Source organism: Alosa pseudoharengus, unplaced genomic scaffold, assembly GCF_046254945.1.
Source record: "Alosa pseudoharengus isolate Yale_2024_CS ecotype anadromous, Long Island Sound unplaced genomic scaffold, YU_APseudo_1.1 YU_APseudo_1.1_scf_1, whole genome shotgun sequence".
Classification (NCBI taxonomy): Eukaryota; Metazoa; Chordata; class Actinopteri; order Clupeiformes; family Clupeidae; genus Alosa; species Alosa pseudoharengus.
This window is the reverse complement of record NW_027468564.1, coordinates 51,552,629-51,576,243: the sequence shown is the minus strand read 5'-3', so window position 1 is coordinate 51,576,243 and position 23,615 is coordinate 51,552,629. Positions and strand designations below refer to the sequence as shown.

General features: G+C 47.8%; 2 protein-coding genes across 4 annotated transcripts; one reads left to right on the top strand and one right to left on the bottom strand.

The window, feature by feature from the left end:
• The first annotated feature begins 4,681 nt into the window (after positions 1-4,681).
• Positions 4,682-12,381, top strand: lyl1 (LYL1 basic helix-loop-helix family member). Of its 3 annotated transcripts, none has more exons than XM_076292037.1 (5): positions 4,682-5,486; positions 6,997-7,105; positions 7,234-8,559; positions 10,934-11,028; positions 11,241-12,381. In XM_076292037.1, the coding sequence occupies exons 3-5, from the start codon at positions 7,694-7,696 to the stop codon at positions 11,849-11,851; spliced, it is 1,572 nt and encodes a 523-aa protein (XP_076148152.1). In that variant the 5' UTR covers positions 4,682-5,486; positions 6,997-7,105; positions 7,234-7,693; the 3' UTR covers positions 11,852-12,381. The 3 variants fall into 3 exon arrangements, with proteins under 3 accessions (XP_076148152.1, XP_076148158.1, XP_076148143.1); XM_076292043.1 differs by having other exon boundaries at positions 6,997-7,147; XM_076292028.1 differs by having other exon boundaries at positions 6,997-8,559.
• Positions 12,382-16,241: 3,860 nt separating this feature from the next.
• On the bottom strand, positions 16,242-21,784 carry LOC143119461 (uncharacterized). Its single transcript, XM_076280993.1, has 6 exons — positions 21,551-21,784; positions 20,414-20,806; positions 18,853-18,943; positions 18,062-18,118; positions 17,755-17,951; positions 16,242-17,159 (listed from the first exon to the last, which is right to left on the bottom strand). Exons 1-6 carry the CDS (start codon positions 21,782-21,784, stop codon positions 16,242-16,244), a joined length of 1,890 nt encoding a protein of 629 aa, XP_076137108.1.
• Positions 21,785-23,615: the final 1,831 nt, after the last annotated feature.

Genomic DNA, 23,615 nt, shown 5'->3' with positions numbered 1-23,615 from the left:
GGGGACGTGACACCCAGCAGGCCTGTAGGGAGATGGGAGGTGGGGACCAGCAGGCCTGTAGGGAGATGGGAGGTGGGGACCAGCAGGGGCGCCTGCAGGAATTAATGCTATGGTACGCACACCCATAACCCCCCCTCCCAAAAAAAAAAAAAAAAAAAAAAACGTTCACGCGTGGACAGTATTTTTCCTTTAGGTTCGTGCATACATAGCATAACAACATCCACATGCAATAATGCAACAACAACGTCTACAATTACCTATTCATTTGGGCAACTTTATACATCCCTATACAGGCTAAAGCTACCTTTAGTTGTGTTATAGCTACTGTAACGTCTGGCTTTAAACCGCTGTAATGCATTCGTTCTGACAAGCACACCAATTGCTTAGCCAACCTTGTTCTTGCCCATCTTGAATAGCTCCTCTACCTTTGCTGCCTCCATCCTTTCTGTTTTCGTTGTTTAAACTTGTGATATCCATGATGAGTATTGAGTTAGTGAATTAGCTCAACATTGTGTGCTGATAACCATATAGAAACCCGAGTAAAAGAAAACAAGTAGCCTATGCGTGCCTGCGTGCGTATTCTCTCCTGCTCAAACATGTGTGCGCGTTAATTTTGATAAGTGTTCACTAACTTAACTTAATAGAAAATTGTAAATAGACTGATGGCATGCAAGTAATGGGATACTGTGCATAGTTGGAAAGTTATGGTAGGCCAATATGGTGTGAATATACACACACACAAGGTAAATTTTCTCTCGTTGTTGAGTGATGGTACGCACAGTGCGTACGGACGTACACCTGCAGGCGCGCCTGGGGACCAGAGGCACCTGGTCAGCAGCAGACCTTCCCTCAGAACACTTCATGTTTGAGAGGGTTGAGTTTAGTCTGATAAAAAAAGTGACAGAACAGTTTTAAAATGTATCAATGAAATGGACTCTCTCAGGACCTTCCTCTTTAGATTCCCCTTCCTGTAGCAGTAGATGTAGCCATGACCGTACATTACCTTGCTGAAGATTTCAGTAGCTGTCATGGAGGCCATACATTACTTACATAATGTATTATCACTAGTATACCATATACAGTATAATTGCATTCTTGATTTGTGTGTGTGCGTGTGTGTGTGTGTGTGTGACTCTATATTGGTGGTCTATTGTAGATGGTTTTGCTGTCCAATGGACTGAACTAAATTAACTCTCTTGATCTACTGATGCATTGAGATGTAGCACCGTGTGTGACAAAAACTGTTTAATTCACTTTTTAATATTTATGCCAGATCTGTAATGTAATGTAATGTAATGTAAGCAAATGGAACGTTTGCGTCTCTCACACCTGCACGCTGTTTAGAACTCTCATAATAAATTTCATTGAGACCATCAATCTGCTGCACACACAGAAAGAATAATTGCCGTGAGAAAGTCATTCAGTACAAGCCTGGTTATTTGGACCGAAGGGGCAGCATTTTTTGACCTGTATCAACGTGGCCGCTGCAGTCACATCTCATAGTTATGCAAATTGAGAATATTCTGTTTAAATATTCTTTATTTAGCAGAATAGGTGGACAGGGATGATTCAGGAGAGAAGCTGGGGGTGTTTTTGCCTGTGAGTATGCATTTGTACAAGGGTGTGTGTGTGTGTGTGTGTGTGTGTGTGTGTTACTAAGAGAGGGGGAAAGAAAGAGAAAGAGAGAGAGGGAGGGAGGGAGCCAGGGAATCCAGTTGAGGAAGGAAGCAAGGCCTTAAAGGAAGCTCTTGGAGAGGAAAGTTAATCAAATGGCCGCTTGTCGGATGACTCGAGTCTCTCTGCACAAATGTCAACAAATATGCCAGTGACGGCTCCCTTTAGGAGCTCATTGTCTTCTCCGTGCCATTTGTCTCATGCTTTCAACATTTGCGTTTGGATTGGTGATGTGGAACACGTAGCCCAAGGCTGGAGACGTCAAGTCCATGCAGACATCTCGCAGCAAGAGCTTTCACTTTTTCACTGAAGCGTGCATTTTCTCCGCATATTATCCTTCAAGCAGGCCCTGGTAATGTGTCTTGTCCTCGTTCACATGTCTGTGAGAAAACAAGCACTATTATTCTGTGGCCATCCTGACGTGAGTCCACCATAAAGTGTGTATATCATCACCGCTCACATCTTGTTTTGGTTGATAAAATTACATGTTTGTTGGGTTCTTGCTGTTTTCCCTTATGTGAGAAGTGACAGCAGCTATGCTGTCGGCCTCAATCAGACAGGCCAGGCCCTTTTGTTTGTGGTCATTCCCTCGCTTAATGTGACAACAAAAAATATATAATTTGAGCAACATTTCTGTCCTTTACACTTAATTCATCATGATCATGTAATTAGGACACTCATTTTTATAGCATGGTTATTGGACGGATACAGTGTACAGGAAGATGTGTTTCATTATATAATTTGGTCCCATTACAAATGTTATTGCTTTGTGGTTGTAATTCTGTCTGCAAAACAAGTAAATCAAAGCACACAATAGAAAGAAATGTTGTTGTTTCTCCCTTTAAAAAGATCAAAAACGTGTAACTCAATATGTATCATAGCTGAAAGTAGCGAGTGCTTGGACTCATTTGTTTTCACAAATCAGCCTTTGATTAAAGTGGTGGTCAAGCAACAAAGCAGAATAGCATTGTGCAAAATTATGGATTTCATTTAGTTGGTGCACGGTCATCATCAAGACAATCAATGCAAATTCATCACGCTGAAGGCAGGGAAATTCTGATTTTCCAAACAGACTTGACAAACCTCAAGTTCCCAGTGAAAAATAATGGATCCAAAAAATGACATTTTCACCTTTTGAAATGTGGAAGAAGGGCATATGTGGAAATGATATTGATATGTGGAAGAAGGGCATATTTGGGCATACGTTTGGGTGGGTAAATGTACTGACGTTTGGTTGGGTAAATTTACTGACGTTTGGTTGGGTAAATGGATGTTGGCCTGTTAATAGCCTCCTGATGGGAGAAGATTGGCCTGCTCTCCTCTCCTCTCGGTCAAGGGCAATAAATCACAGAGTGGACTCACAGAGGCTGGGGAGAATAGGATAGGACAGGCCTATACCAAATACCGATAGTGTCATAAAATGGATAGAATTTCAAGTATGGATTTATTGGCTGGGGAGAAGAATAACCGGATTGTCACATGTGGGTGAAATGGAAATGGATTTGGGACTGGGTGTCCATTTTGTTTGCAGGATCCATCCAGAGGTGGCATGGAGATGCCTCTCCTGTAGCCCAGAGAGAGAGAGAGAGAGAGAAAGAGAGAGAAAGAGAGAGGGGGGGGGACATTGTGATGGACTTACACACCAGGATGCTCTTCTTCATGGGGGGATTAAACCTCTAGCCTTCTAGCCCAGGATGGGGAAACTGGGTTTATCGGGTTAATTGAGGCTTCGCAAAGAAATCTATAGTGAGTGGAAGGTTTTTTTTCCCCCAACAAAATAAAATTGTGGATGAAAACAGCCATAGAGACATTCCATCATAATAAATGCTTACGGCCATATTTCAATTGTCTCTAAAGAATTTCTATCACCATTGTGATAGAAACAAGGTTAATATCCAGTTATATTCTAAGACATTTTAGACTTTATTGCTTATCAATTAAACTAACACTTAACCCTGAAATTGCAATGTATAGACTTTGTTGAGTCATTTATTCAACAATTATTACTTAACAAATACCTTACTGACAGACAAAAGATAAAGACATTTTTTGTCAATATAGTATTTTACATGTGTATTGTATCTGAGACTACATATCTAATTCTGTTTTTACTTGCTATGAAACAAAGACAAAATTCCTCTCACTCGCCTTTTCATTTCATGCTGAGAAACAATCCAAAGGAGATGAAATAGATGACCTTTAACTGTGATCTTTCAAACAAAAGGGAGACGATGACATCCTCCTACGATAAATACAATGATTCCATTTCCTACTGTTGAAATGAACATTTTATGTTATAAAAAATATCTGCGCAAAATGGAAATATCATGTCCTAAAAGGGTAGTTGTTGAGAGCAGTGTACAGGTATAGAAAAAAGGATAATCGCTCATTAGTTCAACACTCTTTTATAGCTTCCCAAATATGCAGGGTACAAAAATACTGCTTCAGGATGAGAAGAGCATTTTTATAAACCTGCGCCTGCATTCAGACGGCAATGTGATTTAGTCCCAAAAAAAAATCCAGAGTGAAATTGACACAAGAAACTGGATGGTACGCAGACAATGAGCCCGACTACACTCTTTTCCTGTGTATAGACATTCTCTCTTCTGATGGTGTGGGTTCATTTTGTGTGTGTGTGTGTGTGTGTGTGTGTGTGTGTGTGTGTGTGTGTGTGTGTGTGTGTGTGTGTGTGTGTGTGTGTGTGTGTGTGTGTGTGTGTGTGTGTGTGTATGTGCACGAGCACCTATTCAGTGGTGATGTAAGCATGGCTTACTTCTGGTAGCGATCCAAGAACCTTTATAGTCTAGGATTGACCATACTGGAGGGAGACTCGTATGTATGTCTGCGCGTGTCTAGTAGCGTGTGTGTCTGTGTGTGTGTGTGTGTGTGTGTGTGTGTGTGTGTGTGTGTGTTAGGGGGGGGGGGGGTTGGTGGTGGTGGTGGTGGTGGTGGTAGTGGTGGGGCGGTGAGGTTTCCTTATCTGGGGTCCACAGGCGGCGTTTGAGTCCCTTATCAGCGCCCACCATATTGTGCGAGTACATCCTCTTGTCCAGCAGGGAGCGGAAAACTGTCCTTGCAACATGGTTCCCTCTCTCCAGCGCACAGACCGGCAGCAGCCCCATCCAACGGGCAGCCAACTGGAGTCCTGAAACTACCCGAGGAGGAGGGGAGAAAGAGAGAGAGAGAAAAAGAGAGAGTGTGTGTGAGAGAGAGAGAGAGAGAGAGAGAGGGAGGGAGAGTGTGTGTGAGAGAGAGAGAGAGAGAGGGAGGGAGGGAGAGTGACATGAGAAGGCGTAAGCATCACCTTGTCTCCGCAACAACGTCAGACTCCACATTTTGTGGATGAACACATAGGATTGTAAGACTGAACCCGGGGCGACTGAAATATTCTAAATACTACTGTCAGTAGTATTTCTCCACCATTTTATTTATAGGAATTCACGTGATTCCATACAACAGTAGAACACTATTAGAAGTGGCTACGGTGACGAATTGTCCCTGGATCGCCTGGTGGACTGAAGCCTGAGGAAGGTTCGCTCCGGGTAACTGCGTTGAGCTCGACTGGACTGCACTTCCGGGAGGACAGTGTGAGGACAGTGACTGGACTTATCGCCGGACGGAATCACAGGACCCTAGATAGGAACAAGAGACACGGGCGAGAAGAAAGGGGTATTGCGAGGAGAACAGGAGTCTACGCGGAGAGAGGGAGAGAGAGAGAGAAGGAGAGAGAGAAGGAGAGAGAAACACACAGAGAGATGAGAGAAGAGAAGACACCAGAGGGACAAATGACTGACCTGCCCCCTCGGAACTCTGTAAGTACTTTCATGGAAATTGTCACTTGTGTGGAGTTCTAATAAATAGACATGACTTAAGAACAACCTCTCAAGATAGAAGAAAATTACAATTCACGGATAAATTGGATTTTCCTAATAAACAATTACCTTATCGTGCAACACATAATACAAAAAATACATGACAATGACATAATGGAATATTATAACAGACTAACTGAGTAGGCATGTTATTGTCATAGTTCTATCTAATTACCTTAACTGTAGAGCTATGCATCACATCCTGCATGCGCTGAATATAATATTGGATGGCTGAGCCAATTTATTCTGTCAGTGCAGAGCTGATCATGATTTAAATATCAGGTCATAAAATGTTTTCCTGTTTAATGAGGACAAAGTGACTGTTAAGCACATGCTGCTGATAATCTGCTAAACAAATGGGATAATCCATCACTCTAATCTGGATTAAATATGTTAAAGCAATTAATATGCCATCCCTTGGCTATACAGAGCCCCAGTGCTTAGGAAGTGTTACAGTACTACTGAGTGGGTCTTATCTGCTGTGATGAAAACAAAGCATGTAGAAACATGTAGACACAGCACACATATAAAAGTGTGGTGGTGTTTTATGAAATGTCTATCAGAGCAACATAGTGGGCATTTGTGTCCCAGCCGTTCAGTCGCTTTATTACACCAGCGATGAGCTGAAGAGCTTCTTAAAAGATAACTACACAACATTTTTAATACATACAATCTGATTCTTTATCTCACTTTGCAATAGCATACAATGCACAAAATGATCAGTTACTGTGATCTGTAGTGAAACTATAACTATATATTTATAGCCACTGAATTGCACAGCAGTCTTTTGTTCAGAAGGCCTTGCGCTGTAACTGCACCAGACCAGCTGACCAGGCGTCCCAGTGCTCCTTAAATAATATACCTACGACCTCAGACTCTCTGGTCAGGCCTCTGTTCAGCTCAAACGATAAAAACCGTATTTATAAACACAAACAAAAAGGGGAAACTGGCTGGAACTTAACTTCTTTTTCATGAGAGAGAAAAAGGGGAAGGAGCTGGCTTGCTAAAGCCGATCATGAATCACTCAGGGCAGTCAGGCGGGCAGACAGAGAGGCAGGCAGACAGGCAGGCAGGCAGGCAGGCAGGCAGGGAGGGTGAATTCCTGTGCCGCCGCTTACCTCATTTCTATTTGGTGGCAAAGAAAAGTCTTCCATGTGGACATTTTTCTTTTGTTTTGGATTTGTAGCTTCGGGATCTTTTTTTTTTTTTTTAGTTTTCAGGTTAAGACCTGAATGTTTATGAAGAAATGGTCCCTATGTGTGTTCAGATTTGTTCAGAACAGCGTATTGTTTTTTTTCCCCAAAAGGTCATCTCATACCTCTAGACTGTTATACACAGCCTTTTCCATTTCATTTTCAGACTGTAACTATTTTAGAAGCAGAAAAAAAAAATATTGGCTGGACCTCACCCTTCACACATGGGTTTATTTGCTCTTTTTTTGTGACAACAGATGTGGATTGACCCTCTGAAATCCATGTGATCAACACACACCCACGAAACACAAAGAACTGGGAAAGTCACTCCTCGTCCTTAGCCAGAGTTCACTGACCGCTCCATCGGTAATTTATCCAGTGTGCTCCTCGTGGGAGCTCCAACACTGGGTAACACAGGAGTCAACACACACACACACACACACATACACGCATGTTAGTGACTCCCTCCTGCTCTCTGTGATTCTACTCCCCAGAGGTCTTTGGCTCGGGGCGAGCAGGTGTCAGCGCACAGCACACAGCACACCGCACGCGCCTGCTCCTGATTGGTCCGATTAATGTGCGCTCAGACGCTCCACCACCGTTTTGGATGTGACCATGTGGGCTGAGGCCGGCGGTGCGGGCGGAGCGACTCGGCCCATGTGATCCCCCCCTCCTGCCCCCTCACAGCTGGGAGGGAAAGCGTCTCGGACACCAACAGACAGAGCAATTTACACCCAACGCTCAGACAGAAGGAGTGTGTGTTGACCCCAGACTTGGGTTCGCCAGGGGAGCTAATCAGCCCATCAGGAGTCGCAACACAAACACACACACACACACACAGACACACAGGAGGCCGAAGTGTCTGCGTCTGAGCGAGTGTGAGTGACCAGGAGTGGGCCGCCATCGAGAGGGAGCGGGAGAGGGCCGGCACTGGCCACCCGGAGGAGTTCCACCATGATGGAGAAGCTGGAGCCCAGTGTTGCGGCGGTGGCGGTGGCGGTGTCGGTGGCGGTGTCCGGCGCCCGCTCCCCGAGCCCCCAGGTCTGCTCCGTGCTGCTCTCGCCCCTCTCGCCCCTTCCGGCGCCGCGCAGCGTCCAGCGGCTGCCCAGCAACCCCAGCAGCAACGGCGGAGACGGCGGGAGTCCGCCGATGGCTAATGGCGGAGGGAGCCGGGGAGACACGCAAGATGGCCGCGCAGACGCCCAGTCGTCCACACCTGAGCCCGTTGCCATGGCGATGGACGAGAGGGAGAAGAAAGAGGAGGAGGAGGAGAAGAAGGTAGTGGAGGAGCTGGACAGGAAGGAGGGAGATGTGGACACTCAGCCTGACGCCTCGGAGCCGACGACGCCAACGCCACCTTCTCATCCTCCTCATCCTCCCCCTCTTCCTCCACCTCCTCCCCCACCCAGCCTTGTGCCTTTCACAGCCGAGCCGAAGGTGACTGTAACCTCCCCCCACAGTCGCACAATGACCCCCACGTCCACCACCACCCACACCCCCACCTCCACCCACACCCCCACCTCCTCCACCTCCTCCTCACCCTCGTCGTCCACCCCATCCCTGGCACCAGCCTCTTTCCCCCTCCCGCCCCACATCCCGGTCATCAGCCTGGGCCACAGCAAGCCTCCGCTGCCCCCGCTCCGCCTGGCGCCCCCGCAGCTGACCACCCTCCACCCCATCCCCAACCTCCCTCACGGGCCCCTGGACGCTCGCCTCACCCAGCTCACCGCCCTGCCTGGATCCAACGCTGCTGCCGGGTCCGCCACCGGCATGCTCCCCTCTGGACCCATGCTGCCCGGGGGGTACCACCTCCTCAACAGGTGAGACACACACCTCCGCACAGAGGTCAGAGGTCAGCCGCCATCCTTACCACTCTGGGCTCTCATAGCCTGGGGTGCGTTTCCCAAAACGCACCCCTGGGTGAACCCAAACCAACCTGTTAGCTCATTTGAACTTGCTCTGCAGGTCCGTCTGGAAAGGATCCCATTGACATGTAATGCCAAATTAAATTAGATTGGTGCATTCAACTCTTGACAAATTGTTTCAGAAGTGCAGCAAAGACATCTTTCTTGTAAACAAAGGTTTTAAATGCAGTTCTTTACACAATTTTCAAAGAAAATACACATTCCTTTTAGTGGGGTTTTGGTTATTCGCAAACTAACGTCAATGGGATCTTTTCCAGACTGACCTGCAGAGCAAATTCAAATTCACTAACAGGTTCATCTGGGCTCACCCAGGCTAGGGCTCTCTAGAGTTGGAATAGTTGAAATGGATTTGTGATAGGAGTTGATGTCGGGGTCGCATCCATTCTAGAGCCAGTTCCATGTGTGTGATATAAGTGCCTGGTGAGACAGAAAGTTAACGAATGAGCTAAAATGAGCTTTCTTTCAGAAAGTCTTGACAGAGCACTGCAAGTGGGCCTAATCATACACACTGAGTTAGAATGTCTGGGCGCACAATTTGTGTACTTTATGGTGTGGAAATGAACGAAGTGCCCAGATGAGTGAGAGTGAAGCTGTGCACAGCTCAGTGTAATGTCTTGATGAATGGCGGTGCACCAGGGATCCTGCTGTCTAAATCCATCTGTACACTTCATTACTCTCGTAGAGCTGCTAATGTCGAGCCATAATTCAATACACACACACAAATGGCTACACATCCTCACAGCTAGACGCAGGCATCTCATTTAATGAGACGATGCAAGATGGCTGCCTATTGTCTAACGCACAGACGTTTGTCCTGTGCTGTCGTGTGAGTTAGTTAAGTGAAGAGAAGGCCGAGTCACATTAGGCCCCAAGCCGCCGCCACAGCACCTAGAATTAACAACCACACCAGCACCAGCTCCAACCACGTCAAACATCTGGCCTCAGGGGAACATCTGGCAAGACTGGTTTTCCTGAATTTCCCCTTGGGGATCAATAAAGTATCTATCTATCTATCTATCTATCTATCTATCTATCTATCTATCTATCTATCTATCTAGACAGAGCACACTCACATAGATAACTTTCTACACACTATAAGCATTACTACACCACACACTGAGCATAAACTCACATACTTTAAGCAATGTGGCACGAGTGAGAGTGGCGTTGGTTGCAGATGTTGTCCAGGAAAATTGCAGGATGATTGGGAAGCAATATGGCATGAGTGCCGCAGGTAATCACAGCCGTGGTGATATCTGCTGCCAACGCCACGATCACGAGTGCCATACAACAGTTCTACGACTAACCAATCGAGTTTAAAGACACCAAACTGTGTACATCGTAAAAGGGAGCATGTCTACCCTTGCCATCTAACATGTGAAAATCCACCTACGCAAGTGTATATTGGTGCTTGTTATTGTTGGGGGTGGGGTTGTTGGGGGTGGGGTTGTTGGGGGTGGGCCTGATGCCCTCACTGATGCATGTCCCCAGACCTGAAACCGCTATATGCCCAGAGACCAGAGCAGAGACCACAGACCCACTCTCACTAATGACCACACCACTGGCTTAGAAACCACCTGCTTGAGGGAACTGCGTCGCATGACCCCACCGATTGCACAAGAGTGCTTCCTACTAACCCCACCCCCACCCCCACCCACCACCACCACCACCAGCTCCACTTCTGCTCGCTAGCACAGACAGTTACTCCGCCCTTGAGAGGCATGCAGCTTGTGTTTGTCTGCATGTCTGTCTGTCTGTCTGCATGTCTACATGTCTGCATGTCTGTCTGTCTGTCTTCCTGGTCTGTGGCTGGCGGGTGGATCTATTTGGGTCGTGCCTGGTCTGCGGCAGGCCGCGGGTGCTAATGACGGCAGGCTTCCTCGCGGCACGCCCGCTCAATCAGGCCTTCCGGAAATCATCAAAATCCCGGATAATTGGGCTTTATGGATTCCTCTTCTCTCAATCAGTCGGGCGGGTTGAGTCGCTTGCGCCTTGTTACGGGAGCAATTACGCCGCCCGATAGGGGTCTTCAAAACAACAGATCGCTGTGCAAGCGGTATTGCTTTCTATTTCTGCAGGTCTGCTATAGTGGGAGAAAGGAAGGGGGTTGATTTGATTCTTCACAGTTGATTGTCTGCTGTGCTGTGCTGTAACAGACCAATTGTCTGGTGCCATATAGGCCGACCCCATATAGACCAACTTCAACGTTCTTTGTGCTCCCTCTCTCTCTCTCCCTCCCTCTCTCTCCCTCTCTTCCTTCTTGTCTTAGTTCCTTCCTGGGTCCGCCTGGCGGTTTTGGGATCTTTGGTAATAACCGCATCAAGAGGAGACCATCATCCCATTTTGAAATGGAGCTCCCTGATGGTATGTAATGTCTAAGACTGTGTAAGTGGGAGCATGATAAGGAGTGTGTGTGTGTGTGTGTGTGTGTGTGTGTGTGTGTGTGTGTGTGTGTGTGTGCATACAGTATGCACAGTATATGCACATAGATTACAGTATCTCAAGTGTGTTCCTGCAGTTGCATGTGTCTATATTTCATGTGTGTGTGTGTGTGTGTGTGTGTTGTGCACCTGTAGCGGGGCCTCCCCAGAAGCTGGCCCGGCGGGTGTTCACCAACAGCCGTGAGCGCTGGCGGCAGCAGAACGTGAACGGCGCCTTCTCGGAGCTGCGCAAGCTCATCCCCACACACCCGCCCGACAAGAAGCTGAGCAAGAACGAGATCCTGCGCCTGGCCATGAAGTACATCAACTTCCTGGTCAAGCTGCTCAACGACCAGGCCACTGACCGCTCCACCCAGCCACACGACGACGGCGTGCAGGACGAGGAAGAGGAGGAGGAGGAGGAGGTTGAAGGGGAGGGCGATGAGGAGGAAGGGGAGGATGAGGACGTCAAGAGCGTCCGGCGCGGACTGAAGCACAGCCGCGCGCCCGCGCTCTCGTCCTCCCTGCCCTCGCACGCCCCCCTCCCCCTGGTCCCCGCGCGGGCCGCTCTGACCGTCGCGCTGTGCGACAGGGACGCGGACGCCATGATGGCGTCACTGGGCGTGTCACCAGGCTCCAGTTGCTACGGCGACACGGACAGCGAGGAGAGCCTGGGGCCCAGGAGCGCCGAGCTCAAGGGCGGGGGCATGATGGAGAAGGTGAAGGAGCAGATCCGGACGGTGGCCATCCCCAGCCACCAGCGGTGACCCCCGCCGGCCGCCCCCTGCACCCACAGACTGGACCGGAGGGACGCAAACTGACAAGTGGCCACGTGCGGGCGTAATGGACACGGTCACTGTTGTTGTGGATATTTGTGTGTGCTCAAGAGTGAGACGTTTGAAATCGTAGTTTATATGTAAGTGTAGTGGTTGTTCAGTTTACAGTCTTGCAGCTCAGTTGTTTTGTTTCTTGATTCATGGCAGCCTTAATGACCATAATGTTTGTTTCTTTCTGTCCCACGTAATGCAGGGAACACAGAAGCATTGCGAGGAATAGAATCTCAAAAAAAAAAACCATCTCAGTAAAAATCATGTCCCTTCGTGGGCTCCGTAGCAATGAAACATATGTGAATTTATAGTGAGTCTTTTATTTTTTACGTTTTGTATCAAATTGTATTTGTATAAATATTTCTGTCATAAATGACTCCATCGTAATGGTGTAATGGCAAACACACATATTTTGATGCAGTGTGGTACAGAGACATTGAGATAAATTATCCCTTTATTTCTGTGCATTCTGTGGATCTTAATTCTTTGTGAGAGGTCTTTTTTACATATACACACAGACGCAGAAGATTCAGAGACACCAAGATACATTGAACGCACAGGAATGTTTTCTAGTTATGACCTCAAAGGTATATCATTGTTCCAAAGCAACGGAAGCATTCAAAAACAAAAGCTGTCATAATACACTGTTCCAGTGCAGGTTTGTACATATTTCAATTGGTCAGTTAACTCTATAAGCTCTGGAATAGAAATGAATAGCATTGTGTGGCCTCTGAGTCGAAGCGCATGTTGGCCCATAGCCCATATCTCTGTCATGTTGACCAAGCAGCTTTTACTTGACGAAAGGGACATTTCTCATAAGGTAGTCAAGGGGCAAGGTAGCATTTCTCTGTCTAAGCTTACAATTGCAAAAGATCAATTTCATCACATATATTGACTTGAGCTGTGACTGGTAAAAGGGAAGAAAAACAAGAGCATGTTAATGTGTGAGTCATCATTCAGACACGTACTGTCATGTTTGAGGTTCTCTAATTTGTACTTTTCATGCAAGCAATTGGGGAAAAAGTAACATCTCCACATAGGGAGGATGTTGTGACATTCAGCATTGTAGAAATTGTGGAAATAAATTATCACTGAGCAACACTGTTCCCCATTTTGATGTCCTTGATGTCACGACAAACCCAGTGGTGTTTTGCCCTTCTCAAGCTGATTGGCATGTGTAATCTATCCTTTTAATAGCGGTATGTAGTAATAGATTCTGCCTTACAGTATGTATGGCTGACGTGAACCCCAACACAAGGGCCAGTAACTCAATTCCAATGTGATACTTCGCTGCCAAAGTACTCGGTAAACGTGTAATATTTCTGCACTCTATATACAGTATATACATTCAAGAAACGTCTTAATATTCCATGAAATCAAAAAGATTCTTATTCCAACTGAAACCAAGTGGTTATTAAGTGAAGGTTGTCTAAAGTTAGCATCATGTCCCTTTTAGAGCTCGGTCTATGAGTTGTGTGTTGATAACCTATAGCCAAAAGGGGCCTGCTATTTTTGGTTGTTTTATTTCAGGCCTTCTCTGCAGCTCTGGGCAGGGCTCCTTTGTTGGGGCCATTATTCAATTCAGGCTGATGGTTCAGGGCAGCTGAGAGCCCAAGGGGGATGTCCAGCACTGGACAGGGTGACCACACCCACAGCATGACACGACACCGTACCACAGATTGCGTGAATGCGCCATCACCCTCATTTCCTCGTGTGCATTGTTTTACGTCTAACTTTACTCGGGGAATTCCCCCGTCACGTCGAGCGCCTCTCAGATGCAGTCTGCCCGGTGACTTGTAAAGCGAGACGCACACAAAGGACCAAAGGCGCTTCGGTGGCGTTAGTTAAACATATAAACTCCCAAGCCAAGGTCTCCACGGCGGTGGCCAACAGTTGGAAAATGGAGAAGAATTTCAAAGAAAAACAAGAACATTGTTGCTGTGAAAAATTAGCGTCCTGTGTAGGGCCGGACATTGTTGATCCATGACAGCGGCATGAGAACCGGTGCGGGTGGAAAACAGAAAAAAAAATGACTGCCGCACCACTTTCATGGCTATTTGGGAGAAAGAGGAGAACGCTTTTCCCCTTTGCACCCTGTGCAGCTGTGTGTACGCAAAGTGCCCGGGGGTCAAGTGGAAGGTCGGGCATCTGGGGAGTGAGGTTAGGGCGAGGCTGGGAAGAGGAGATGGGGGGGGGGGGGCAGTTGGGTGGTTGCTGTTGGGGGTCGGGTGGAGGTGGTTGGGGGTAACAGAGGGTGGTGTTGCTGGGTGTGCGTGTGTGGGGTGGGGGGGTGTTGTTGCGGTGTGGGAAGAGCAAACGGGCCATCAGTGGGTTTGCTTGGCTGTCCCGCTGCACTGTATCAGGTGGTCAGGAAATGGCTACAGTTAGTGCTGTCTCATCGGCGGCCAATGAGCTTCCTGAGGGGAATCTGTGGTGGTAACCGCCGCGTGAAAAGGGGGAGGAAAGAAACGACTGAAATGGGGAAAAAAAGGCGAGAGAAAGTTGTGAAAACAGCAAAGTGGTGAAGCCAAAGCAGGGATGTGGGTGTTTGTGTGTGTGTGTGTGTGTGTAGGTTGGGGTTAAGGTTCTTTCAGGCCCCCACCACACACACACACACACACATACACACTGGCTGCTTGCTTAAGCCCGTCCACCCCCAGAAACCCTGTGCTTGGAACACAACAGGAAGAGAGGCTTGCATAACTGGGCCTGGCGCTACCACTCACTGCTCTGTGGGCACCAGGGCCTTGATTTGTTCACTCACGCTCCACATGGGTGTGCATGATGTCAGTGGAACACTGCAGATCACTCAGATCACTTCAACAAAATGATACATCATACGTTAGTCGATCCTTTAGATATGTGTAAAAGCAGCGCTACAGACAAATCACTTTATCTCATTTAGGTGGTTACTGTAACAGCCTTAATGCAAAAAAAAAATAGTGTGATGCATTTTGGACATGCATTTGCATGCCCCTTCTGCAGGTGCTTTCTGAAAGTGTCTGTGCACAGCCATTTTATGTGGTCACTAAAAACAGCTCTGTTCCCCACCGGTCATGTGTACAGTAGAACTAGGCCTAGGGCCACAGGATCTAACCCTACAAAACACTCACGCTGTTTTTCTTTTTTCTCTGTGTGATAGAGGAGGCCCAGGGGGTTGGGAGGGTGGCGTGTGAGTCAGAGATAATGCCAGTTGGCACATCTCCCCTCGACCCCCCCCCCCCTCTCCTCCTGCCCTCGTGCCCCTGGGGCCCTGCAGACGGGTGAGTTGGCACCACACCCAGGCTGGCTGGCACCACTGCTGGCCACCTGCTAGTGTCGTCACACGGTACTCGCCCCCCTCCCCTCTACCCAAGTGCCCCCAACCCCCTTACACACACAGCCCCCCCCCCCCATCCCAACCCGCCCCACCCCCCTGCACAGGGTTACGCCATCGGTGTCGACACAGAGCACTTCCTCTGAGGAGGGTCACATGTTGCGGCGGCGGGCTGTGTCACTGACCCTGGGTCACTCACTCACTCTTAAAGTTAAACAAACACAAAACAAAAGGACAAAAGACAAAACACACTCTTCTCCCGAATACCCATAACATGTATGCACTCTTCCAGACGGTCACACAGCAAAGAATGTAGATAGATATGCACATACATGCACAGACAAAATAACATACATACACACATATAGATACATACATACACAGAGAAACGGTCTTACTAAGCCTGCTCACATCAGGTGTGATGAGGCATTTCACAGTTGATAAGCTTAATGACCCATGATTGTGTTGCTGATTACACTACATGTCTCGCAAGTGTGGCAATACCTCTTAATGAACTTGAATGCCACCTTGTGGCAAAGACAGCAATGTTTTAGATTTAATCTCTTTAGCAGGATAGCATTTCAGAAACAACCATCAACTTGTTCAACATTGTCACATGGTTTTCAATGAAATTTCACATGGTTTTCAAGGAAGAACCATAATACAAGTTTTTTTTTTATATTCTGTAACCAGAGTTACTGATAATACAACACAGACGTGACTGACTCTTCAACACCTAGTTGTTCTGATATTAAAGCAAATGTTCTTTTCACTTTTACTTGAAGTTGTGAGAGAATTATCAGGTACCTTCCTATATAAACTGTAAGGTGCTTCTAAGAGAATGTATAGTATATCTATGCATATACACTTTTAAATCAACCTAAAATCTTTTAGATAGAGTGGAAATGACAGTTTGCAAAGGAACAATACAGTCAGTCAATCCCAATGACTATATGTATATATATATACACATACATACAGTCATTGGTCAATCCACATGAGCCTCAAAAGCGCTCACGACTCTTTCTTCTCATCGACTTTCTGTCCGTCACTCTCTGTCTGTTTGCTGCTGAGCTTCCGTCTGGCTACCTCGGCGAGCGCGACCCCTCCCGTGACCCCCACCGCCCCTCCGATGAGCCCCCCGAGGAAGACCCCCAGCCCCCCCCCCAGCAAAGCCCCGCCGGCCAGCACCTTCGGCACCTTCCTCGCGCCGGCCGCCACCTTCTCCCCGACGGAGCGCAGGAACAAGCTGAACTGGGCAGGCGGGAGGGAGAGCGCGGGGACCGAGTCCAGCTGGATGCTCTTCTCCGCCTCGTCCCTGGTTCTCTCCACCTCCGCAGCCTTGTCCTCCTCGTCCTCCTGCAGGGTGACCAGGTGCTCCCTGCTCCTCTCCCTCCTGGCCTGCAGGAGTTCCGCCTGGCGGTCCCGGACCCGGCTGTCCGCCTCCTGGTAGAGCGGGCAGCTGTAGTGACCTCCTCCGCTCTCCCTTACCGTCTGCTCCACCTTCTCCAGCAGCTCCTCCACACTCCTCCTCTCCACCTCCTCTCCTCCTCCTCCTCCTCCACCCTCACTCCCTGGCCTCTCCAGGATGTGGTAGCGGTCACCGCACTTTTCCACCAGCTTCAGGAGGTCCGGTCGCTTGGAGGCGATGTACTCCTCCACCCCGGCCACCCCGCCTGACCACTCCTTCAGGCGGTCGGCGTGGGTGAAGAGGACCAGCGTGTGGCCCCGGATGGCCCCGGCGCCGAACACGCCCTCCAGGGCTCCCAGGGCCTGCAGCCGGCCGGCGTCCGAGGGCCGGTGCAGCGGAACGCAGAAGAGGAAGGAGTGGGGCCCCGGGGTGGACAGGGCCACGCAGGACGAGAGCTGGGAGCGGACTTCGTCCGGGGTGCGCTCGGAGCGGAACCAGTCAGGGGTGTCCACCACCGCCACCTGGGGGAGGGGAAGAAAGAGAGAGAGAGAGAGAGAGAGAGAGGAGGTGAGGAGAGAGAAACAGAGGAACAGGAGGAGAAGGAAGGAAGGAGAGGAGATAAGTGAGGTGAATTGAGAGGGTGTGTGAGAGGGAGAGAGAGATAGTGAGGAGGAAGAAGGGTATAAAGAATACAGGAAATGGAGGTGAGGAAAGGGAGAGAGAGAGAGAGAGATAGAGAGAGAGAGAGAGAGGGAGAGAGAGAAGGAAAGAGAGGGAGAGAGAGAGGGAGGGAGAGAGCGAGGGAAAGAGAGGGAGAGAGAGAGGGAGGGAGGGAGAGGGAGGGAAAGAGAGGAAGAGAGAGAGAAAGAAAGAGGGAGAGAGAGAGAGGGGGGGGGCAGGGAAGAAAAGGAAGAGGAAGAAAAAGATGAATGTAGGAGTGAGAGGAAGTGGAAAGGAGAAAATAACACAAAGCGCTCTAAGTTACTTCAGACAGAAATTAAGAAAGAATCCGTCTGAACAAAACCTCTACAAACATCTACATTTGCAGCAGCTCTGGTAGAGATGATGGGAGATGTTTTCAGGCTTGTGATCAGCAAGGTTGGCTTGGCTACTCACCCGCTTTTTGCCCAGGATGACCCGGCCCTTCTCACACGTCTGGGTGACCCCTGTGTCCGCCCGCGACTCAAACTCCTTTCGGCCCAGGATGGCGTTCCCCGCAGCGCTCTTCCCCGACCCGGAACCGCCCAGCAGAACCAGCCTTAGCTCCGGGGCCGCAGGAGAGAGATCTTCTCCAGTCGTGATCCGATGGTAGTCTGAGAGATCGATGACATCATACGTTAGAATCCAGCTGGAATCATTCCATATCATTAAATGGGAGGAGTCATAGATTACTGGGCTGTTTGGTTACGCTGGTGCGACTTACTGCTTTTGAGGGTTTTCTTATCGCTTGTCTTTGAGTACTGGCTGAGAATGGCTCCCTCTAGAGGAAAAGAAGGAGAATGTCGTTTCAGTGTGACCATGAAATGAGCTGCGTACAGTGAGTTCACACTAGTTCCCACATCTACAGCTCTTTGAAGTGATATCATCACTTCCACAGAGTTCTGACTGAAGTTCCTGTTGACATGACATGAACAATAGTACATAAATCTTCCATGTCAGTACTTCTATGTCTGAATCCTGTTTTTTATATCTGTGATTTTTTTTTGTGTGATCGGTTCTTGTTATATACATATATATATATATACATATATACATATACATATTTTATCTGCAAAATATCTAAGATCTAGAGAAGTTCATCAGAGGCTATCTGGAACTGAATCTCTAAACCAGTTTAAAAGTTGAGTCAGATTGAGACAAAGCATCATGTCATGTGAGGCACATTAAAGCACAAAGACCAGAGCTGAATATCCGTCTCTATCGCAGTGATTTCTGTGAAATAAAGACACACCCAAATCTTCCCATGAATCTCAGGAATGTTTCTGCTTAAACGTTCACCAGTCAGCGAACATTAGCATGAGCAGAACAGTTCCTGTGACAATCATGTTGCGTTCTTTACCTTTTTCTACTTGTTATTTTGTTTTATAAAATGATAACTTTATCTCTAAGTGTAAGTGTCCCATGGGTGGGAAAGACATTGTAGCACACTGGAATTGAAATGCGCTGCTCTTTCCTCTTCACATGGAGAATGTTCTGGGACATTTCATTCTCTACCTGCAGTTGGCAAGGAGCTGCCTTTGGTCTTCTGCTGTTTGTCTTCATAAGTGCGCTGCTGCTCAAGGAGTTGCTGTTTCTGGGGCGACATCTGGGAGTGGAGGCCATTGGCCCGGTGCGTTGAAGTGGCCCTTTCTTCCTTCTGTGGTTTTTCTCTCTCTATCTTCTCTCTCTCCATCCTTTCTTTTTCTGCTCTCATTCTCTCGGCCTTTTCTCTTTCAAGTCTTTCTTTCTCTTTTTCTCTCTTCAGTCTCTCCTGCTCAAATCTTTCTCTCTCTTGTTCAATTCTTTCTTTTTCTTTCCTCTCTTTCTCCATCTTCTCTCGCTCCATTCCTTCTCTCTCTGCGCTCTCATTCTTTCTCCTCAGTGCCTCTGTTCTCTCCTTATCTGCTATTTCTCTCTCTATCTTCTCTCTCTCTATCCTCTCTCTCACCCTTCTCTCTTTTTCTGCTCTCATTTTCTCAGCCTGTTCTCTTTCAAGTCTTTCTTTCTCTATTCTCTCTTTCTCTTTCTCTCTCTTCAGTCTCTCCTGCTCAAATCTTTCTCTCTCTTGTTCAATTCTTTCTTTTTCTTTCTCCTCTTTCTCCATCTTCTCTCGCTCCATTCCTTCTCTCTCTGCGCTCTCGTTCTCTCTCTTCAGTGCCTCTGTTCTCTCCCTCTCTGCTATTTCTTGTTCCAGTTTTTCTCTCTCAGCTCTCGCTCGTTGTAGTCTTCCTCTTCTCTCTTCTATCGTTTCTCTTCTCTTTACATTTCTCTGGACACTCTCCCTCCCCTCTGTCTCCGAGCTCTCCTGCTCTGTCCCTTCCCTCTCCTCCCTCTCCTTGGTGATTCTCTCTCTCTCTACTCTCTCTTTCTCTATTCTCTCCATCTCAGCCTTCTCATGTGGCTCTCTCTCTGTTCTCTCGCTGTCTCTTTTCTCCATTTCCGCTTGCCTCTTTAACCTTTCCTCTTCTCTCTCCTTCTCAAGTCTTTCTCTCTCTTTAATTCTCCTCTCTTCCCTCTCCTTGACGATTCTCTCTCTTTCCGCTCTCTCTTTCTCTATTCTCTCCATCTCTGCTTTCTCACGTTGTTCTCTCTCTATTCTCTCCTTTTTCCTGCTCTCCCTCCTCTTTAATCTTTCTTCTTCTCTTTCCTTCTCCAGTCTTTCTCTCTCTGCTCTTTCCCTCTCCTCTCTTTCTTTGATGATTCTCTCTCTCTCTACTCTCTCTTTCTGTATTCTGTCCATCTCTGCTTTCTCATGTTCCTCTCTCTCCATTCTCTCGCTGTCTCTTTTCTCTATTTCCGCTTGCCTCTTTAACCTTTCCTCTTCTCTCTCCTTCTCTAGTTTTTCTCTCTCTTTAATTCTCCTCTCCTCTCTTTCTTTGATGATTCTCTCTCTCTCCGCTCTCTCTTTCTCTATTCTCTCCATCTCTGCTTTCTCACGTTGCTCTCTCTCGGTTCTCTCCCTCTCTTTTCTCTCCCTGTCTGCTAGTCTCTTCTTCTCCCTCTCCTCTTCTCTCTCCTTCTCCCTCTCCTCTCTTTCTTTGATGCTTCCCATTCCTCCCTCGTTCCTTCTCTTTACTAGCTCCTTCTCCTCGATCATCCTCTTTACGTTTCCCTCCTTCTCCTTCTCCAGTTTTCCTCTTTTCCATTCTTCCAGTTTCTCATTCAGTTTCTCTCTCTCCGTCTCACATCTCTCTCTCTCCTCTCTCTCTTTCACCTCTCTCTCTTTCTCCAGTCGTTCTCTCTCTCCTCTCTCGTTCTCTCTCCTCAGCGCCTCTGCTCCGTCTATCTTGGCCGCCTGCGCTGAGTCTGTGTGGTCAGCGCCCGCTCCTCCTGCGCTCCCTGGCCGCTCCGCGTTCACGCCGCGCTGCGTCTCCATCACCACCTCCTCGGTCAGCCCGGGGGTCACCACCTCGGGCAGGGGGACGCCCTGGACGTAGCAGCCTCCCTTCTGCGCAACCATGCACTCCACCTGTTGAGAAGGGAAAAGGACATTTGTAGCATCATGGAAACAACTAGCCTATGTTAGCACAACAGGAGTGTCATCACGTTCAGGGATTAAAGCTCTTGGGTCAGCCTAGAGATGCAGGGTACTCCTAGCCTGACGAGCCAGACCCACATTAAAATGTAGGGTCTGGGGACTCACTGTTCGCAGTGCTCAGTCCGAGGGGCGGGATAATCGGTTGTCTTTCAAATTCCCTCTGCACTCAATAGGATAGTGCTACAACTCATGAGTACCATGCGTTTTCCTTCCAGCGGAGCTAGTTGGCTAGTTCAAACTTTTGCCAGCTTAAAAAAAGCATTACTCGTGTCACGCTGTTCGCCAACAGCAACATCCATCTTCTTTGTTTTCAAGTAGCAGGGAATTCACACTGAACCGTTTCAACTCTGCCATCAATCATTATGTTAAGCCCGCCTAACGACTATACACGATGTGATTGGCCCTATCGAAGTTTAATTTTTCCAGCTCGCAAGTCAATGGAGAGTTGCTAGACTAGCCCGCTAGGGTGCGTCTAGATTTCTAGGCTAGGGTACTCCCCAATTCTTTCGTGGCTATGAGCTTTATAGCAGCTTTTAAGAAACAGTCCATTAAGATGTTCAGTCCTGTCCTGAAGAGGAGTAAATCCAAACAGATGAGCTAGGCTAGGCATGACATTCACATGACATCCACATGACATTTAAACATGACAGTCTGACAGTCTTGCTCTGTGCTCACCTTCTCCAGCAGCTGCTTAACCTGCTCTCTGTCCCCGGGCTGCCGGTTGTTCATGACGTGGTAGCGGCCCTCACAGAGTGCGATGACCTCCCTGAGGCCCTGGTCCTCTTTGGCCAGGTACTCCTCGGCCGTGCGGCCCACCAGGTAGTCCCCGCAGGTGAGCACCACCAGCGTGTGCTGCAGCACCTCTCGCCCGAACACCTCCTGGAGCTCCTGAGGAGCGCGTCGCTCCATGTCCGTGAACTGGCTCACGGGGATCAGCAGGAGGAAGGCGTGAGGTCCCGGGGCGGCCAGCGACAGCGCGTTTCTCGTCTCCTCCTTGACGCTGGACTCCAGGCGACCCCCTGACCAGTACCAGCGCGGGGCCTCCACCAGCGCGAGCCGGCGGGCGTGGGAGAGACCTCGGCGGAGGACGCAGGAGCGGGGAGAGTCTTGACCCTCGGAGCTCTTCTGGCCCAGCAGGGTGTCTGCAGTCAGGGTCTTGCCGCAGTCGAAGGTGCCCACCAGGACCAGTCGGAGCTCCACCGAGCCTGGGTGAGCTCTATCCCACTCCGCACTCATATCTACTGGGGGACCACAGAGAACAGAGATCAGAGAGGGAGGGAGATGTGGATGGGCAGATTGAATTTTCCTTCTGATGCACAATATGCAATCAGAGCATTAGGAGTCGATGGTAAAACAACAGCCATTAGGGGCCGTTCACACCAAGAAGAATAACAATATCAGGAAAAAAAGTATTGCTCTAGCTAATATGAATGAAAACATCCACACATAAACTATAACAATAACGACATAAAGAACAATATTGTCGGGGATGATTTTCAGAGCGATTTTGAGAATGACAAAAAGCTGATTGCCAATCGGAATGCATCAAATGTTAGACATCGCCATCATGAACATGAGTTCAACATCACATTCATCAACACAGGACGCTCAAATTGTTATAGTTACAGTTATCTTTATAGTCTCTACAAGAGTTGGAAGTATTAGTATATGGACAATGGGCTGTTGATGATGGTACCACTGTTGAGTGAATAAAATAAGCTGTGTGTAAAGGAAAGCTGTGTTTAAAGGAAAAACAATACAGTATGTGCCACTCAAAGTGACCATGACAACTGCCAAGAGCTCACTGACACCCATAGAAACTTAAAACAACAGTATAAAAAATGGCAATTCACATGGATTGTCTTCATTCCTCAGTAATCAAAAATGTGATAAGGGGACAAGGTGCTCATTGTACCAACACAATGAAATTATTTGTCGAGTTTCTTGACATGAGTATTCCCCATTTGTGTTTATTAGTGGTTGTCAGGGTGAGAGCTTTCAATATGCGTGTTTCAACTAGTCTGTCTCTCCACCTTGCATTCACACACTTATTATTTAACAACCTTGCTTATCTGGTTTAGCAGCATTCTGCTGTCGGACTGATTACACATAGGCCTACACTCATGCAGTGTAGCCTATGTGTGTGTGTGTGTGTGTGTGTACACCTTTGAGGAAGCACTAACAATAATTAAAAATAGAGAGAAATCTGCACTCATCTGAACTCTCAAGCTGTCAGAAAGATGTATCGTAATTAGGGGATTTATGATACCATTATGTGTAGAGAGTAACATGTACAAAATATTAATATTGTAAATATTATTATTACTATCTCTGAGCAAAAATGAAAGATACAAATATTTTTATAACATTTCTGCTTCCTGCAGGAAGCAGAGACGAAGGGAAAATGACCAGCACAAGTTTGACTGAACAACCTGTCCGCAGTAACACCAACTACTGCAACTAACAATCTTTAGCCTATTGAGCGTGTCACAACTTGTCATCTCATCTCTCAAGTAACAATTATACTTAATATGACGTCTCATTAGCCTGGCGAGCCAGACCCACATTTGCTGCCGCTAGGGGCGCGTCTAGATTTCTAGGCTAACGTCTCATAGCTCATAACAAGCAAATGTCCACTGAAGAAGCGAAGAGTGGTTTTACTGGACTCCTAAATAAATCCAGTAAAACCACTCTTTCCAAAAGTTGGCCATTTGACTACATTTAATTAAACCTTAATATT

Excerpts from the sequence above, each read along its gene's own strand:
- LOC143119461 (XM_076280993.1), bottom strand. The coding sequence starts at position 21,784 with ATGGAGCGACGCGCTCCTCAGGAGCTCCAGGAGGTGTTCGGGCGAGAG. Across the intron at positions 20,807-21,550 it reads TTAAGCAGCTGCTGGAGAAG|GTGGAGTGCATGGTTGCGCA; the intron begins GTGAGCACAGAG and ends CCTTCTCAACAG. Across the intron at positions 17,952-18,061 it reads TAAGAAAACCCTCAAAAGCA|ACTACCATCGGATCACGACT; the intron begins GTAAGTCGCACC and ends TCGATCTCTCAG.
- lyl1 (XM_076292037.1), top strand. The coding sequence starts at position 7,694 with ATGATGGAGAAGCTGGAGCCCAGTGTTGCGGCGGTGGCGGTGGCGGTG. Across the intron at positions 8,560-10,933 it reads GGGTACCACCTCCTCAACAG|TTCCTTCCTGGGTCCGCCTG; the intron begins GTGAGACACACA and ends TTCTTGTCTTAG. Across the intron at positions 11,029-11,240 it reads TGAAATGGAGCTCCCTGATG|CGGGGCCTCCCCAGAAGCTG; the intron begins GTATGTAATGTC and ends GTGCACCTGTAG.